Genomic DNA, 20,003 nt, shown 5'->3' with positions numbered 1-20,003 from the left:
ATCCTTTAATTTTTATTTTCAATAATTACCAAATTTTAAACCCAATGATATTCAATTTCAATGAGATAGAGACATCTATTTTACGAACCGGTTGCGCGGCTGGATTCGAATCCACTATGTTTAGGGCGAGCAGATAGCATCTCCCTGGCCGCCGGTCGGCGGTATTCCAAAAATTTCCAGTCGAGATAGTGGGTATGGATAGTATAAAAACCATTTGACGAGTATTAACAAAAATTTAAGGTGATTTGGCCATATATTGTTTTTTAATTTTTGAATTAAAAATACTAGTATGTCAATTATTATATTTGTAATAATTATTTTCACCTGTAAAATACCAGATAGTCATAAGTATTAAGAACGTTGTGGTGAATGTAACACTTGTAATGCTTACATTTCGTTGAACAGATGTAGATATTTGAAAATAACAAATGTTGATATCATTCAGATTGAAACGTTCGACATTTGGAGTAAATAGTAAATTTAGTAGTGAATTACCAGAGCACGAGGCTCTCTTCACATTATAAAAATGAACTCTAAATTCTTTTGCGAACGCTACGACAAAGCGTCAGGCCATATCATTCATGCTCATACATATACCTGTGTTTCTTAACTTTTTTTCTTTTTTTCTTCCAGCTCGCGTTAGCCATCGGTGCGCTAATGCGAGTATATAATGTTCAGCGTAACTTATCGTATGAGGCATCATTGCCAATATACCCTTTTTAAGGATTCCGTAGGCATGTGTTTTGAACCATATGGAGCATGACTTGCAACTTTATATTGCAGTGTGTGACCCACCTGCCGTGAAGTTGTAAGCTTCGACTGTGGATTTAAAAGATTTTTTCTTTTTTTTATGTAAATGGGAAACAAACTAACGACCCACGTGATTGTAAGTGGTAATCGTTGCCAATATACATGAACTATAGACATCGTACGATTATGTACGAAGTCTACCTTGGTAAAAAATATATTATATATTTTGGTTACTTAATTCCAATTGTATGGTGTTTGATTATTATGATTTTGTACTGTTTTTCTTAATGAATGATTATGGATTAGTACTCGTGTCTATGCTAATGGTAAAAGCTGCTGAGATACCAGTTGTGAATTTACCAAAAGTCAACCACAATAATATTCTTTATTCAAATAAACTCAATATAAGCATCTTTGAATAGTCATATTTTTTTTATTCTACCACTTATTCCAAACGCAGACTCATTACATTAAAAATGAAAATGAAACCTGTATGTTGATCTTTTGAATAAATGTTATGTCAAATAAATAATAATAATAACAAGTAAGAGGCATGCGATAATCAACATATAAACCGCTACGCTCTCATTCTTAATGCATTCAAATATAAAATGAATGTGATTACTAAATAGTATAAGTACTTCATAATTGTTAGCTGGTTACATTTGTAATATGGTAAGGAACCATTGACTGCTCCACTCACCCTTGACTTCATATCTTGCATATTTTTTTATATCTCAAGTACGGTTATGGAATTAATAATTTAAATTCTACGAACGTTTTTTACGATAATTATGTACTAATCGTTGATCGTACGATATTGTGAAGTTTTCTGCGCCGAGTGAAATTAAGGGGATTCTTCTCGTAAGAACGTCGTCTCCATAACATGCCAAATAATATATATAATCATACTGACGGACTTGGTGGACAGTTACAATAACATGTGTCAGATAAAATATACTCGTAATTAACTAATGTACCTGTAACTCCTTCATATTATGTAAATGCACTAATATTAGATACAAGAAGAATTTAAGCTCAAAATATTCCAAAAATTTGTATAGGTGAAATGTTTTTAAAAATCCGTTATTTTTTTTTATTTTATCCATTACAACCCAATAAATAATGGTATAGAAAAAACAAATATTTTCTTTTTTGACATTAGTATAGGTATACAATTCTGCTACGTGTCTATGTCTTTATTATTGTAATTGTATGTTTCTTTTCAGCCAGATTAACTTTGATATTGAAACCAAGGTATGTCTTAATTTAAAGTGCTAAGACAGTAAATCTACACGTGTATTTACTTGAAAATCATAATTATCCTGTCCCGTATATGTATTATATTATATTTTACATATATTAAATAATAGAATACATATTTAAGATAAGCAAATGAAATAAATACATATATAGGTATGCTATTTTATAGTAATGATTATATTGAATACTAACAAAAAGTGTGGACGTTGCAAGCCTTCGGTATGACCCATGTTAACTCTACTACCAAGCAGCTAAGCTTACAAACCCGTGTTCCTGTTTGAAACGAGAGATATGACAGTGAAATCACTGGGTACGGTGACTTTAGATCTTGGTGTCATACCGAGTGATACATTTCGTGTTACTAGAGTTTATGGGTTGCGGAGGCTTTATATTGCACCAATAGGGAAATAAAATGAACATAATATGATTACAAAAAGATACTAGAAATATATATTTTTTATTTTTGGTGATGAAATCGTATCGTATATAATATAATGTTGAATAGGCATTTGTATACATCTAGAATATGCTTCATTGGTTTTTATAGTTTTACCATATCGTGTTTTTTTTATGTCATGTAATATATCTAATAATATTTTTTATTGCAAAACTCTATATTTATATAACAATAAAAATTACATTTTAACAACTAAAAACTCATATATAAAACAACGGTTAAAAAAAGGTATTCCAAAATTGAATTAAATGTTAATTATTTTCTTCTATCTATTGAGAAGATAAAATCATCGCTTCTAGGAATTTACAAATAAATTCATTAAATCAAATAAATTCATGTCCATGTCGGGCAAAGACAGCGAACTCTAAAAAGGGCAAGCACAATAGATCTGTGCAAATCGCTGTGCTACAGGTCTCTATAGTATGCAATAATAGCTCAAAATATTTAAACACAAAAAGTATTGTCTTTCTATTACATAAAAAATGTAGTGTATTTTCAATATCTCTTTAATTACACGTTATCATACGCTGAGAGTTCTACAATATTCTACGAGTATAAAGAATGCAGATTTCAAGTATGTAGGAATTTACGTCTACCAATGGTTTATGTAAAGCTATCAAGCTATTGCAACAACGCGGAATGTTCACTCGCTTCCTTAGAACTTAGCGAGTGAAGCCGCGCTACAAAGCTACACTTAGTAATAAAAAACTAAAGGACAAATTGTAAAATGCCTAATATAGCAAAACTAAATACTTTTATAGTACACTTCAATCTTGAATACAGTTGAAAACAATTAAAAGTAACTCTATGGTATTAGAAATAGAATCTCTAATGTTCTTATAAAATGATTGCAAACGTTTATCCCCGGATTGACATCGTAGACTTTTATGAAGGGGAAACTATAAAATTGAAAGCCGGTTTACATGTGTCTTTAAACGGAGAGTGATCAAAAATTTAACAGGAGTCAAACTGCCACCAAAAATGGTAGGTAGTTTAGTACATACTGTATACCACTGCTCTTCCTTATTATGTATTAATGGTTTTGTTCTATTTGACTGGAGATGTCATTATTGTTATCAATAGTAGTCTAAGCTAGTTGCCGATTAAAGATATAAGTAAGATTTTTTTGTTTGTACTTAGCACATTTCACAAATATTTAATATAAAAAGCTACATTATAACGAGTAACATGTTTTATATCTGGAACGAAGCCGGGAGAAAGTTACTGGTCTTTCATAAATGAAATGAGGTATTTAGATAGATTCTAGATTGGGTAATATTTTTTTATATCACACTATATAGAATGACAACTAATTATTGTGATTTTTTGGCAGTCATTTTATTAGGATTAGGATGATATTAAGATTCCGACAATGGCGGCTCGGAAGCGCATCGTGTGGAGTTAGGAGTAAAAAATCCCACACACCCTATTTGCTCTTCCTCCGGCCGGTGAGAGGAGACGTAACGTCTCTGATTAAAGATAGAACGAATACTAAGGAACACCTACATTGTAATTTTAATCTATGGATACACTTATTAATCGGTAATTGATGAAATTTTATATCCAATTGTCAAAGAGATTTCAATATATTGCTAGAAGTTTTCAAAATTTGTAGTTGCTTTTGTAAATTTTTTACATGTGTGTAACTAAGAACAGTTTAAACAATTCGATTTAAAAGTAATATGAAGTTAACCGCCTGTTAACTTCTATAGTGCCATCGACCTGTAACTTGACCTCAGGGTATAAGCTCTACGATCACATTACAGTCATTGTTACCTGTTTTTACTTGCAGGCGACTGTACCTGTACTGTCAGGACAGTCTGTGCTACGACTAATGTATTGAAGTTTACGCTGGCATACACCAAGAATTTATATAGATTAGGAGTTGCAACCCCCGATTCTGTCTACTTTTTTTGACATTAAAAGATAGCCCATGTCCGTCGTTGTTATTATCTTCATGTAATTTTCAGTATGTCCATTTAGTTATTTATTCATAAAAAGGCAACAAACTGGCAGACATATTTGTACCTAATATTGGTACGTATAGTTATAAATTTTAAAATATGAATATAACAAATATGCACTATGCGCATTTTGTGGCTTTTTTTTATTTATTTTTTTATTGAACTTATAAAATTATACAATTTAGCGAGCTGTTTGCCTTATGGTAGTCTCTATCAGCTAACCATTAGGTAAGAACAGAAATCACTGGTTGGACAGTGGTGGCAAAGGACAAACCTATAATTTTACCTAACAAAGGTAAATTACCGGCAATTTATTATGACAACAATCTATAAAATGCATATCTGTCTACCCTTTCTGAAATAAATATCACACAGATGTCTTTTTTGTTTGTTACATGGGTACCAAGGGAGTAATTAATAGTTTTGTAACAAAATTTCAAGCAACCCGACCGTTAAAACCAAGTTAATAACCACATCAAACCAACATGTCTCCTGGCATGTTTCTACATGTATACAACATCACGGGACAAATGGACTGAAACGGGACAAAAAAGTATAAAAAGCATACAACAATTCGCCACACAATAATCACACCTAAATTCCATAAGTTCAAGGTACAAAATCATTTACAATCCAATTCTCCTATTGAATAAAACGGATTGAAACTTGAACAATGGGGGCATTCGATATTAGTACTTACGTGTTGGACTTACGGGTCACTTTTTTTTACGATTATTTCGTATTGTCGTCTACGTAAATGTGTCAAGCGTGATCGATTGAGTGGCTCGATCTTTTTTTCATCGTAAATTCTCATATGCAAAGTTATTTTGACGTAGGTACATTTTTGTACTTTTTGTTAAGAGATGATTATTTTAAATGATATGATTTAAACTTTTTATTTAATAAACCAATTTTTTTTTAACATTTGGATATTTGGATATATAGGCTGCTGAGCAAATTTCAGACCTATATTATAGATTAAATAATTATTATTCATAAGAATGTGTTTTTGTCGGATATTTAAAACTACTACAAATTAAAGAAAAATAGAAAGCTTTGAACTGTTAAGACGACCATCGAATAAATACATGTAAATTTAAACAAAAATTGTAATTTATTGCAACGGATTTGAATGTACTAAGGGTCAGTTTTGAAAACAAATTTCGGTAGATAGCGAACAGATGGTGTGCATCTGCACGTGATATTTACGAAAAATTGTACGTATAGTTCTTTCATATATAAAAATGACGGATTTTAATATCGATTATAAAATTAACTTTAATTATATAAAGTTAATTTTATAATAGATTAGTAAGTTCAGTTTTTTAATCTTTATTATACTTAATGCCGTGTGGCATTATCCATCTACTAACTAAAAGTATAAACAGAAACTTACAATTTTACATCTATTATTGTAAATAAATAGATAATATAATATAAATAAATATGAATACATGTGGATACAACAGTTTTGGCTAACTTATATAATTAACATACACAAAAAATCGAACTGAGAACCTGACTGCTTTATCAGTTGAAAAGGTTACACGCAGAGCAGGTGGCGGCAAGGTCAAAGATTTAAATTGTAATCTCTAATATCAAATCTCTGGGCACGGCGCCTTGATTACAATACCTATTCCGGTTAAGTAGGTATAGCGCGACATTATATGTTTTAACTACCTACTTATCACATGAATATCTAAATAATTCAGTTCATGCATCTTGCATAAGTAACGTGACCAGACGTCCCGTTTTGAACGAGACTGTCTTTTTTTATCATTACAAGTCCCCGTGTCCGCGGAAAGAACTTTGGGACAGCAAAATTGTCCCGTTTTCGAAAATTACTCGAGGATTTAGGTAGTCGAGGCGGACCATTTCGAAGTTAATAAGTAAGGTAATATGAAAAGATATGTGAACAGTTTCATTCTTACTTAAAACCTTCACCAGCTGTATATACAAGCAAATTCGTTCCTCCGAAAAATACAAACATAACTAAACAAAATGTTTACTTATTTGGTATATTTAAGCTAACTTTATCTAAATAACTTAAAAAAAGCACTTTTATATTGAATACCTATTAATTGACATAGATAAACCAATATCCTGTTTTGAGCCAAAGAATGTATGGTGGTTATGGTCAAATGGTCACGTTATGTATAAGCCCTGCTTTCGTATATGTAAATTAATTTCATGAAAATAACGGGTGTTCTATGAAATGACAAATCCGAGATTTTGAACGTTTTGTACTGTTACTACGAACTACAAGGCCATTTTGGTTGAATGTGATGTTTATGTTAAAATATTGACAATTGCGGTGGTCTAGTACTGATGGAGATATTCAGTGGATATATAGCAGTAAATACAATCTATTCTTGATTTCATCACAATTACCTACAATATAACTATTCCTTACCAACAATTATACTAATTTTATATGTGATGAATTATACGTTTTATTCCACAGCCAATGAGTCTAATAAGCACATTGACATACATTTGATGATTATGAATCGACCTTAGTACAATACTATAAATAATACTATATAATCTATTATAATGCAATGCAAACTGTTATATATATTACTAATGTCAGCCAAGAGCTCATTTGGAATTTATTGCAATGATTTCCAGAGCGGCCTGGATCATAAGGTATATTGCTAGTAATATGGCTAATACTAGTTAATAAATAAGCATGGACAATTAATACAGCGCCATCTAGTCCCACGGTAAGCAAAATTTTTGTTCTGGATTCTAGACAACTGATATAAATATTCGGACATTTTTTTTGTAAATGTATACATAATATACATAGAACTCATACGATCATACTTATGAATACAAATATTTGCACCGAGAACGTCATGCTACAAGTTATTACTAACAATCCATCCTCCCCTGTAATGGAGTCAGTTATCTTTGACAATACTTATCCCTCTGGAGATACACTTTATTATACTGTAATCATGAAGATATGCTTAGGAGTGGTCAATGATCAAAAATATATATTTATATGGCCTTACCATGTAAATTACATATATATTTTTTATTTTAAATTATGATATTTAGTTCAAAATGTTCTTATTTCGTTTGATTCATTTGAAGTGTAATAAATATATATTTGTATTTATACGTGAGTTATGATCAGGCTAATTGTGCGTTGTGCCATAATTTAATCATGTACGTTAGGGTAAGTATTGCAGTTTAGTGTTAGGTGCATTGCAGACGGGCGGTTTGAACACAAAAATTAATAATTTATAAATTTAGAGAAATATAAGTGTATTGATGATTTGAAAATGACGTATGAATGATAGTGTAAAATAATAGATGCAGAAATGTCACCGTTATGTATATGTAATAATTATTTTATTTCTTTTTAATAATTACTTTTATATATTATTATCACTTTCTATCGAGTGATCAGATTATAAAAATCAGTCCAAGATATACAAAAATCTTACTTTTATTTTTGTTACTTTACTAATATTATTAATACTATTACTGTTGTCTTGTAAATAAATTAGGGGTAAACAGACAAAATTAAGTAGATACGTTCAAATCTTCACGTAGTATTTCATAGATAAATCTTCATAAATTCATCTCAACTATGATTGTAATCAGTAGGCATATTATCGATAAGAACTCTACTATTATAAGTATCATAGTAGGAAGAGGTAAGAGCAACGCAATCTTCTTGTCTTTTGCGTAGACGTCTGGAGTAAAACCACAGCCTTTGTCTAAAAAATATTCAACCTTACCAAATATGAGCTAATTTAAAAAAAGTTCATCATTATTTTAAAATAAATTTATTAGTTTAATTAGGGATTAAACCTATGATATTATTTATGTGTCTTTTACGGTAGCGTCGAAAGTCATTATGTGTTGCAGCGTTAGGATGTGTGATGGTCTAATTCGAAGTCTAAACGCCCATCTGCCCACCCAGCATTCCTCCTGTCTCCTTTTACGACGTCATAAAATCCACAATGGCTGTACTCCAGCCACTAATGATTAATGGGGCATATAGCGAAACGTCTAAGCAACGACTTATATTACTTAGCCGATTGTGAAATGTTCAATCTCTCAATGCTTGTTAGAGGTTAGTATATTAACCAATATGAATGCGAAAGAAAGTCCGAGTATTATTTCATTATGTGATTTATATTTATACATTCTTCTTGCTATGTTCCTATATCTATATATTGAGAGAGATCCTAGTGGTATACATAGTCGTAATTATAAATATATTTTATTTGTTTACCAGTATAAGTATATAAAAATTAAGCTATGTAGATAAATTTGTTGTTATGAGAAATATTTACTTTTACCGTTAAGTTGTAAAGATGGGTATAATTGGATTAACGTCGTTTAAAAAGATAAAACATTGTTAACTAAATTAAATGGAAACCAAATGTTAATAATGATAAACTGACGCCTCACTAGAAGTGTTAATGTCACATAGTATAATATTACTATATTATTTCTGTATATTTTGAAAGTGTTTTACTACATAATAAATATCACATATTTTTTTCATTCAGTTTGTGTCACTAAAAAGAACCGCAAATGAGTATTAATTGTTTGTCGAACCAGCAAAGGAAGGTACTGAATCGAATGTTTAAGGAATCACCAAAAGTAGTTCAGATTTGGCAAGAATGTAGGTTAATATAGACACATAAAAATATGTACCAATATAAAAACTTATTCTTTGGCACTTGGTAGAAAAATGAGAGATTTCGAAGTGCAATACACCACTTGTGTATGTTCAAATCTTTTTGAGTCATTAGTTATACTAAAAATCATATAACAAGAGTGATGGTATCTAAACATCCGTGGACCACGGCTCCACCCAGAACATTGACATTGGGACCGGTATTGTGGCTTATAGATCAATTGCGCAGACGCATAAGTAGGTAAAATGTCTCTCATTACTACTTTAGAGGTTATCCACAAATTATGGCATATGTTACGGGGGGAGAGAGGGATAGCAGTGTAACATTGTGTAACAAGGGATGGGTGCCCTTTCCTAAATTTTATACCGTTACATTTAAAAATCTAATTATTAAAAAGAAATTGGTAAAATTTCTTTTCAATGTTTTTTTTTGTTATTAATCCTTATTCTAATATTACACATAATAGCTTAGGCTTATGACCGTGTTGGTTTCATATTATTATATACTTGTTGTAGGCTATTTTTATTGAATAACAAAATGATGAATACCTGAATTTATGATGATAATTATTTGAGTATCTTTAACTCCAATACATATAATAAATTACAGGAACACTCCTAGTGTTCTTGTAATTTATTGTAGTGTTATACTATGTTATGACAGGGCAATAAAAGATATGCAGTTATTATGAAGATGCTTTTAATTTTCCATCGACGATAAAAGTGCCACTATACGCACCCGCCATTGGACTTGGAACACGCCATGGAACGGTAAGCACGTGCGGCAAATTATAAAGGCTCCAAAAATTGAAAAAAATAAAACTTCTCCCCCTTTTCTTCTAATGATAAAGAATTTGTTAAATTATATTTTTGTATAATTAGTAATTAGAACGGCATACTACCTGAGGCCTTAATCCTAATAGTGATGGTGAGTTTGGTAATCGTAGTCTATGTAATTACATTATTGACACTACGGATGTCACAAAATATACTGTTGTGCCAGCGGCATGTTACCTGAATAAATGTAAAAATGAAAATTTTGAAATAATTTTGATAGTAAATTTTGTACAAGTCTTGAAATGTTGCAGACATGTTTAATTAAATTATTTATTTATATACACTAATTTCTTATTTCTTACTTCTTCATGACATCTTTCTTCGGATTCCGATCGGACGAAACGACATGGAATAGTTTAATATTTTCTATGCTCACTCTATAAGTTTTATAAAAAAATATTCTATTAAAAGTGACGCTTTCTATTTCTACTTCTGTAAAATCTTTGAACTATTCGAACGTCGATGTACCTATTTCTGATCTGACCGTAGACCTTATTTATGGTTTTTGAAAAGACCATATTCATTATAAACGTTTAATAATTATCTTCAATTTATAAAATTCAATACTAACAAATTAACTAGTATAATGACGCGAGCAAATTAAATTCAGACGGCTAGAAATGGCCGACATAAACTCTTGCCAGATTAAAAAAATAAAGACCTTTAGTCTATGGCTGATCGTGGCGGTTATCATTAATCATTTGAATTAGGAACGGGCGCATGCGCGCAGTCACCGTGACGTTCGAAATTTAAAATAACTGATACGTAGGATTATTTTCAATTTTTTATAGATTCACTGTACTATCATTGTTATAATAATTCATAATTTTACGGTTATGACAATTTTGTTTCGTTTTAGACAGAGATGCAGTGGCTTTAATGGTCTTTATAGCGTGGCGAACAATGTAATGCTTTGTGTAAATGAAGCATATGGGTTTCAGAATTTCAAAAGATTTAACATACCAGAAACAATTATTAAATGCTATATTAAAGATAATTGCTGCTGTTCAAAACCTAAACTGTTCAGAAATCGAATTAACATCTTACGTTTTGAACAGACTTAAATATTGAATCTTAGTAATCCGACTACTGTTTTAGTTTTTGAAGCGATATCTTTGACAGTTTGAAAATTATTTTGATGATGTTTTTGTATTTGAAATAGTTTCATTGAGTTGTGCTTTTACCATGACATTTTAATAAAAGATTCAGTCTTGAATATCTAAGTGTATCTATTATGTTTCGCAAATTTAACCGTATTGTTTACAAGAATTATCATCGATATTAACACTGTTTTTGGGGGAGATAGATATCATACCAAAAAATCGTCAAATTGCATATCTCTCCGTTAGTTAGTCAGTTGAATTATACGTTCCATCTCTGACATATAAATGATAGTTCTAAATTGACAATTTATATAAATTCGTTTCTGAAACCTGAGAAGACGGCTACTTAATACAAAGCCGAAAATATAGTTTACGAGATACGGACGCGTAGGCGAGCCAACAATGGCCATATTCAATATTGGCTTAATAAAATTATTTTACAGTGAACTAGTGAAAGGGACATAAATATCACGCCTTCTATCAGTGGGGGGGCGAGTAGGCATTTATATATAGATTTGAAATGTTATTTTTTCAATTTGAGATATCACACATTGAATTTGAGATATGATTCTTGTAATTTAATAATATAAGGTTGCATTGAGAAGATAAATTATCTTTTTTCTTTAATTGCATCTTACTTCAATTCGGAAAAGTATAATATGTGAACGAAATGATACCTTAGCCGGTTATTATTATTAATTTAAATCCTTCTGTTAATATATAATTAGGGCCTGCCCTGGCTTTGTACGGGTATTTCAATGAATTTACATAAAAACTTATTCACCTAAGTCTTCCTCAGAATCACTATGTTGGTGGATGAATGCAGCATAAAACTCTGTTCAGTAGTTTTAGATTTTAGCGAACATCCATAGATCTACGGGGTACCTACTTTGTTTTAAATAACACGAGCGATCCATCTCGGTATCGGACGGATGCATTTCAAATCTTTGATTTTCTCGGCTTGTTCTATACTATAACTGCATATATATATATATAATTTTTTCTCTATCTATTGCTGAAAATTGCATAAACGTATATTACGTTTTCTTTGAGTTCATTACCCATATTACATAGTACAAAACAGTAAATTCTAACGCATGCACAATCATTTCAGTAAATCTACTGCCCGTTCTTCAATAGATCAAAACCATTGTTGTATCATTTTCCCATCTCAGAGACATCCAATAAACAATAAAACATGAACTGTTTCTTCATATCTACGATCTGTTATCAACAATGCGGGCTTAATCTAGACCCTAAGGTTCGGTTCAGAGATTGACCCTGTAATGTATGATACGTCGGCCCCTTTGAATATTGTTGTCGTGATGATATTTGATGTATAGTGATAGGTTCTTTGATAACCCCTGTAGATCAGTAGTTAAGTATGGTTTATATTCAAATTGTTTTTAATAGTGAATTTTGGACATTGCCTTTATAATTCTCTACAAAATATGTAAACAGGTTTGACATCTACATATTTACAAATAAAGAAAGTCACCTCCATAAGCTTTAAAGGATGAGGCATAACAGTGAAATCACAGGGTATGGAGGTGTTATCTTATCTTACCCTAGTCGGTAGACGAGATATCCCTCATACGCATCAGGGATATTTCGTACGTCACATAATGATGATATAGGTATAAGATGATGTTAATTACCAGATTCACCAGGTGATTTGAAATTCCATAAAAAATACATAAAATATTTAAAATATATGTAGTGGAGAGAGAAAATTCTTAATAGTTTGCACAGTAAATGATTTGTGATAAAAAATATCGGCATTTTACCTATAGATATTTACATGACCGACAAGATCGTCCGAATTGAAAGAATGGAAAAAATATCACAATATTTACACGTAGGTAGGCAAACTTGTAAGTTCGGTCACACTGCAATATTATGGTAACATAAGCTCAGATCAACTTAGTTGGAAAAGGAAGGTGGCTAGAACCTCTGTAACAAACTGTACAATTCCAATGAAGTTGTGCTCAATTGATTTGTTTTGATGTAATTTAGCTTACTTATATTAATCAGTGCTAATAATAAGCTTTTTTTATTTCTACACAAATATATCCAATCTCTTAGTTCCAATATAGATGAGACGAACTATTAGTATTCCATGGATTCCATTCCATATACCGTGCCGGGCCCATCGTATGGCAGAGAGGGAATCTCCGAGCACTTACCGGGACTTGTGGCTCGGGTGTAAGTTTAAAGGTCTACATACGTCAAGTCTCACTTGCTGTAGTACGACTTGTTATCCCGTAAATGCCTTTCTGAAACTCGGAAACTAAACAAACACTTTCACTTATGATCAATAGACAGTCATTTTGGGGTCAAGTGCCTACTTTCCATATTGAATTATGTGTTTGATAACGAAAAGTAATGTCATCATTCTTAATCACCAATACTTGAGTAATTATTTGAATGTAAATTAAAGATATTTTATAAGACAGTCTATTTGTTTATATTATAGTGTCAATCATAGTTAGTACATACAAATAGTTAAGTACGTGTGTGTACAGTGGTAAAAAAGTATGGAAACAAATCAAAATATTTTTAACAAAGATGGAATGGCAAAAAATTACGGCTGACCTGACGGCAAGTTTTGTGAAATATAGTATAAGTACCAAGCGTTGCCATTCCCGACAGCTAAAGTATAAGGCCTCTCATATCTGACTTTTTAAACCGGAAAACCACTTGCAAATAAAGCTGGTTGGCGGCAGAAATAAACGATTAAAAACATTGACAGAAATAGGTGAGATAAAGGTACTCACACAGATGACAATTTACAATGTCACCTTTAGGTCGATATTCGTTAAAGTATAGAAAAGAATTGAGGTCGCTCGTTTTAAATCTATGTTAAAAAAGTAAAAAACATTTAGCATTTACTTAGTTTTCTTTTCTTTAAAATTAGTTCAGTCATTTATCTGCATACACCATTATACCAAAACCATAAAATACATGTTTTTAATTTTTTATGTAAACAAGCTTAAGGCCATCCTGATGGTAAGCGGTAACCGTCGCCTATAGTCGTGTCGATAACATTAACACTACGGACATCATGATATCACCCCATGATACCACTCATGTGTTGCCGTTGTAAAGGACCTCATGCCTCGTATCCTGCACAAAGCAAGCGGTTTGGCAGTCGGTGTAGTTGAGACAGACGATTTTATCTCTCAATTTATTCTTATACCAGATAGTATTTTGCTTTTGCAACTAATGTATAAAATTTGCACGGCTTTTGCAGTTTACAATGTAACGCAAAGAAAGGTAAAATATACCCCATTAGTGTCAGGGTAGGCAAAGTCCTTTCGATGGAACTTCCTCTAGATAATTTTCCTGTTTACTACCTGACTTAAATTATGTCGCCGGAGTGAACAAAACAAAAAAATGTCATAGAGCGTGTTCCACAGAAATTTACAAGTTTCAAATAAAAAAAAGTAGCGAGGCAAAGGACAAAAAATATAAAACTTGAGCCCGACAAAAAGCGTTGTTTGGGTTGAGCTTATAGCGGGTCATAGCCACCTTTTTTGTACCAATTTAAATTTGGCCTCGAGCTAATTGGTTTTAATCAATCGACGTAAATTTGATTGATATGAATAAATTTTAAAATGAGACCCTAGTAAATTATAGTTGAGTGTATGAATCAAATAACCTAGTCTTAAGCGAGTCTTAAGAGCCCCTCTTCGTCAAAAAGAATGGAGACGTCGTTATGATCCGTCAAGTGCTGTGGTTTTTTGTTATTACTAGGTATTTCAAGTGATATTTTTTAATAATTTAAGAGATTGTTTAACAAAAACGTAGCCTTCAGTTTTGTTAAAAATAATCTGCACAAGAACTGGTTCGCAATTGTTTTATTATTTTATTTTCTTCTTACAAAAAAAAAAAATCTTAAAAAAATTTTTTACTTCTTATATTAAGTTTTCTTGTTGTTCCATGTATGTATTGGCTTAGAAATATAGCTCTTTTACATGTACATAAAATATACAATCGAATTGAAGGACCGTAGCTATTTAAGTGACTTTACTTATTAAAGTAAAGTAATAAAAATTCAGCCGTCACTGATAAAAAATAATTTATGAAAATTTGTGGACAGCATTTACTGGAATTCGACCGAAAATATCTAAATATTGACGAGGTTCTTACTGCTTGCATAAAATTCGACGAATAAAGTCCACAATCGTAAGTTTATGGATAAAAAAATTATTACGAGTGTCCATTATTTCAAATCGTGTGCTCCTCCTTATGTTTTTTTTTGTTTCGGATGGGCGTACGCTCGTAAAGTCGATTACACATGGGCGATCCTAATTGAATTATTAGTGGCGGTTAACATAATAATTGGGGGTTATAACAACACCGTGTTATTTTCCAATTTATTTCTTATATCTGTGGTTTTATTGCTGCGCTTCCGTTTTAAATATTGAATTTAACATTTTTTTACTAATTGCAAGTGACTTTAAACGTTTATTAGTATAATTTGGGTGATTATGTCACCGGATTTTTATGATAAAAAATATATATGAGGAGTTGTGTCTTTCCATTATTAATACTGACGGATTCAAGAGGTATTAAGTCGTCGGACTTCTGCAGCTGACTGACTACAGGCGTTCAACTGTTTATCCGTATATCGTAACTGCTTCTCAACCAATCATTTATTTTATTATTAACAATATAAAATACGCTCATCTACCAAATATTAAAAAATATTTGGTTTTTAATTTGTAGATTTCCCTATTTGGTATATGCGATTAGATGATTGTTTCTAAAAATGAACACCTGATTTAATTATATACGCAAGTAAAGTTGTTAGGACTATTTTAATCATAGGTAATAGTAATATAGCTGGGGAAAAGCCGGGCTTTTATAAATCTAAATTAGGTACGTAGAAATTAACTTTTGCATTCATTAATTAGTTACTATTAATTCTATATAAGGCTATATAATAAGGCATGGATTTTACCCTTGTAGTACCATATATATTAATAGCGCCGGAAATAAACATATCTAATAACACTAATCCATAATATTTTATTCCATTTGCAAACAACAGTGTGCACTCAAGTGAGGCAAGTTGAATAAACTAGTTACTTTAATCCTACATGTGATTGACGCAAAATGGCTTCTACATTTTTTATGTTGTATATTTAATCTGTTAATTGCTCTATATCAGGTAGACATCTTAATGTATGTTTGTTTATTAATATTGCGCTGTCAAAACTATGATTATATGAAACATTTGAAAAAGGAAATGGTTTTGTTTAACAAATAAAAAATATCAAGAATGTGTCGCTTGCTAATCTGTTTGGATAAGACACCATAGATTATGATTTAGTTGTGTTTTCAACTTTAGCGTTTTTAATACACAATATAGTTAGAGGGGGGTAGAGGGGGGGGGGGGGGGGCACAAATAATTTTATAATAATTTAATAAGGTTTTTTTTTTATTAATTTACCTTTTACCTATTTCCCGACATTTCTACTAGGTTGAACCATAGCTATGGTTATTGGCTGACTGGAGGACACCGATGTCAATGTCGCTAGGTGTCGGCAACTTGTTCTACCATCACTAGATTGTTCACGATACGTAGGATTGATATTGACCGATGTCACCATATTTCGTTTATGATTCTGAATTGTTTCATATTCGATCACAAAATTGTACACTGAAATTTCTGAAGTTGGGAAATTATCATCTTCGATGCGGTACTATCGAGCAACCTTCTTTATCACCTCAATTTTCTTTATTGTACAGGTATATTATAATGTAAAATTCATAGATTTTATACTTTAATAATATTTATTATTTTGTTATTTATAACCGATTTTTTTATAAATTAGATCTCTATAAAACTCGGTATACCTATTAATTTCTGGAATTCTTTACAAATAATCTTTACATATAACTATATGTATGTATATTTATTAAACGAAATACTCTATACCTACTTGTAAAAAAAAATATTTTTACACTTTCTAAAAGATACCTCTTTTTGTTACAGATTTCCAAAATGGGCATTAAGTAAATACGAAAAAAATGGACAACCAGCCAGACGTGCATTCTACAAAAGGCGAGAAGAAATTATTAAAAGACATGAATGAAAGAATACCAACTATAGATGAGATACAAAAGGAACAAGTTACAGTCAACAGAATTAAAATCTCTCCCATTGATCTGTCAAGATTTTTGGTTATGAAGAAACCTAGATATATTTTGTATAATAATTTTCAATATAAAGAAGAACTATCAAGAAGAAATATGATAAAAAAAGATTATAGTTTTTACAATTATTGTTTTTTAAGTGTAATTATTAGCTTTATCTTTGGATTAATAATAGGTGTTATTTTAATGGGGTCTTCCCAAACACATTTAAATCCAAATTATGATAGAAAAATATTGAGATTAAATAATACTAGAGAAGTAACTTCAAGGACTTTGAATAGCTTAAAAGTTGATGATAGTTTTTACAAGACTGAAAATAAAATTGACGTGTACGATAAAGTTAATACAAAAGACATCAAGTTTGCTCCTGTGTCATTTACTGGCGAAAGTCATAAATATAAAAAAGATATTTACCCGAAAGGGTTAACAGAGGATATGAAAGATATTTTGAAAGATAACAAAGTAACCAATCATAAACACTCAATAAACAAAGTTATTAATAATGCAACAAATTATGTTCCTAATGAATATACTGTTTTGTATGACAATATTTTTTGGGGTCCAGAAGTTGAAGATATGATGCCTCAAGGTTATGGCGAAAATACTGCAGAAATATGGGAAAAGTACGTAGAACAAAGTGAAGTTATCAAAATAGAGCCAGGTTGTGGGCGCATGCAAAATCGTTTAGTAACATTCAAAGATGGTATTCAGGCCTGCGTGCGATACAGACAAAACACAGATCAAATTCAAGGAGAAATATTTAGTTTTTATGTAGGTCAGTTACTAAACTTGACCAATTTAGCTCCCTCTGTTGTCAAAGTTGTAGACGTCAAAGATAAGCTGTGGCGAAATGTGGCTACTGACATTGCTTCTGCACAGTGGAATACAAATAGAGCTGTTGTTCTGACTCAGTATATACCAAGCTTAGAACCAGCTACTATTCCAGATATTTTTAAACCGTCTAACAGGCATTTGAATAAAAATGATGTGTTACAAATGTGTTTGAAAGAAAATAAGACAGTTGATACTTCAAAAGAAATATTAATAGAAAAATTGAGGAATAACAATTTAAAGTCAACCACAAACGACGTTGAAAACTTTGAACATATTGATATGACATTGAGTAGAAAAACAATTATATCTTTTGTGGAACTCGCACAGTGGTCTGATCTCATAATTTTCGATTATTTAACAGCAAATTTAGATAGGATTGTAAATAATTTATTTAATTACCAATGGAACATTAATATAATGGATGGGCCAGCACACAACTTGGCTAGGAAAATGGACAGCGGTTTATTAATATTTTTAGACAATGAATCTGGTTTATTACATGGTTATAGATTATTAAAAAAATATAACGTGTACCATAGTCTAATGTTAGATAATTTGTGTGTATTTAGAAAAAAGACTGTAGACGCTTTGAACAATTTGTACGAGCAGTCGATAAAGACCAAAATTAGTGATATATTTCATAGGAAAAATAATGCGGTAATAAGAGATATTCTGCCACCGTTGCCAGAGAAAAATGCTAAAATATTACATGAGAGGATAGGCAAGGTTCTAAGTCAAATTGAGAAATGTGAGCAGAAATATAGATAGCTGTTTTGTAGTGGCATCCCACTTGAACACAACAATTTGATTGAGATAAATCCTATGCAACGTTAAAAATACAAATTATTGTGTTTAAGATATATGATGCAAAAAAGTGATAATATAAGCATTTTTCGATACCAAATAAATTAATTTATTGTAAAATATAAAAAATTGTATTTGTGCCAGTGTATAATTATAACAACGTGATATTTAAATTATTAGGATTATAAATTTTTGTTATTGTATGTATATATAGTTTAGTAAATTTTAAAGTGGCTTTCTGATTTGTAGCGTTAGTTAAAATTTTTACAGATGTTTGATTATTACTATTATATGTTATATCTGTCCACATTACAATAAGAAATAAGATACGATTTATATAATATATATAATTTCTCATATTTAATTAGTGCTATATATTCCTCTGAATATTTTGGTGCCTTTATGAATTATAAAACCGAAGTGAAATTACATTTTTAAAGAACTAATACATATTCTTACTTTTGTTTGATACTAATCCTAATAGGGTTCATTTTTTATTACATTTAAATATTACAACATAACTATTACTTCAATTGCTGAAAATGTAATATCAATAAACTAGTAGACTTTCTTAAACCGATTGTATTATTAAACTAATTTACTTTGATTCGTGTAAATCAAGTTTTATATAACACAGTATAAGTTCTAAATTTCATGGCGATATGAACTAATATTGTAAGAAATAGTCTAAACATTTGTTATTACAAATCAATTTTTAAAATAAACAACTACGCTACATTACTCGGCAGCCTTTGAAATATGTAAATAAATGTAAAAAATATGTAATTATAATAAATAAATGAATTTTCAAAAGCCGTGTGTCTTTTGTTATTTATATTTGGATGGGCCGTAACTACTGTATGCATAATTAATTTGTTAAGTAGAAGCTTATTGTTGCGGAGTGATTTATTTGACAGGGTATAACGGGCAAGGGTAACTCGGATTGAGATAAATTAGGACACGTTTGTGAATATTTGTGTGTCGAAGTGACATTATTATATTTATTACATACTCGTATTATCTTAAATTGGGAACAAATCTTTAGAAATATTAGCTGTAAAACCTTTCGAAAAGTTATATTTCTAAATAGGTATAAATGAATAAATAATAGAACTTTTTGATATTATTATTGCAAAGGTATAATTGAATCGTCATCGTTG

At 30.7% G+C, this 20,003-nt stretch overlaps 1 protein-coding gene across 1 annotated transcript in view; it reads left to right on the top strand.

The window, feature by feature from the left end:
- Nucleotides 1-19,617, top strand: part of LOC131850639 (extracellular serine/threonine protein kinase four-jointed) — a 30,786-nt gene extending 11,169 nt beyond the window's left edge. The window contains exon 2 of the mRNA XM_059200942.1: nt 17,045-19,617. Within this exon, the coding sequence (XP_059056925.1) occupies nt 17,080-18,807 (1,728 nt within the window). The 5' untranslated portion in view covers nt 17,045-17,079 and the 3' untranslated portion in view covers nt 18,808-19,617. The remainder of the gene's footprint in view (nt 1-17,044) is intronic.
- Nucleotides 19,618-20,003: the final 386 nt, after the last annotated feature.

The sequence above is a fragment of the Achroia grisella genome, unplaced genomic scaffold (assembly GCF_030625045.1).
Source record: "Achroia grisella isolate CSIRO2021 unplaced genomic scaffold, CSIRO_AGI_Agris_v1 utg114, whole genome shotgun sequence".
NCBI lineage: Eukaryota > Metazoa > Arthropoda > Insecta > Lepidoptera > Pyralidae > Achroia > Achroia grisella.
The sequence above is the reverse complement of the archived record's forward strand: the minus strand, read 5'-3'. Positions and strand labels throughout refer to the sequence as shown.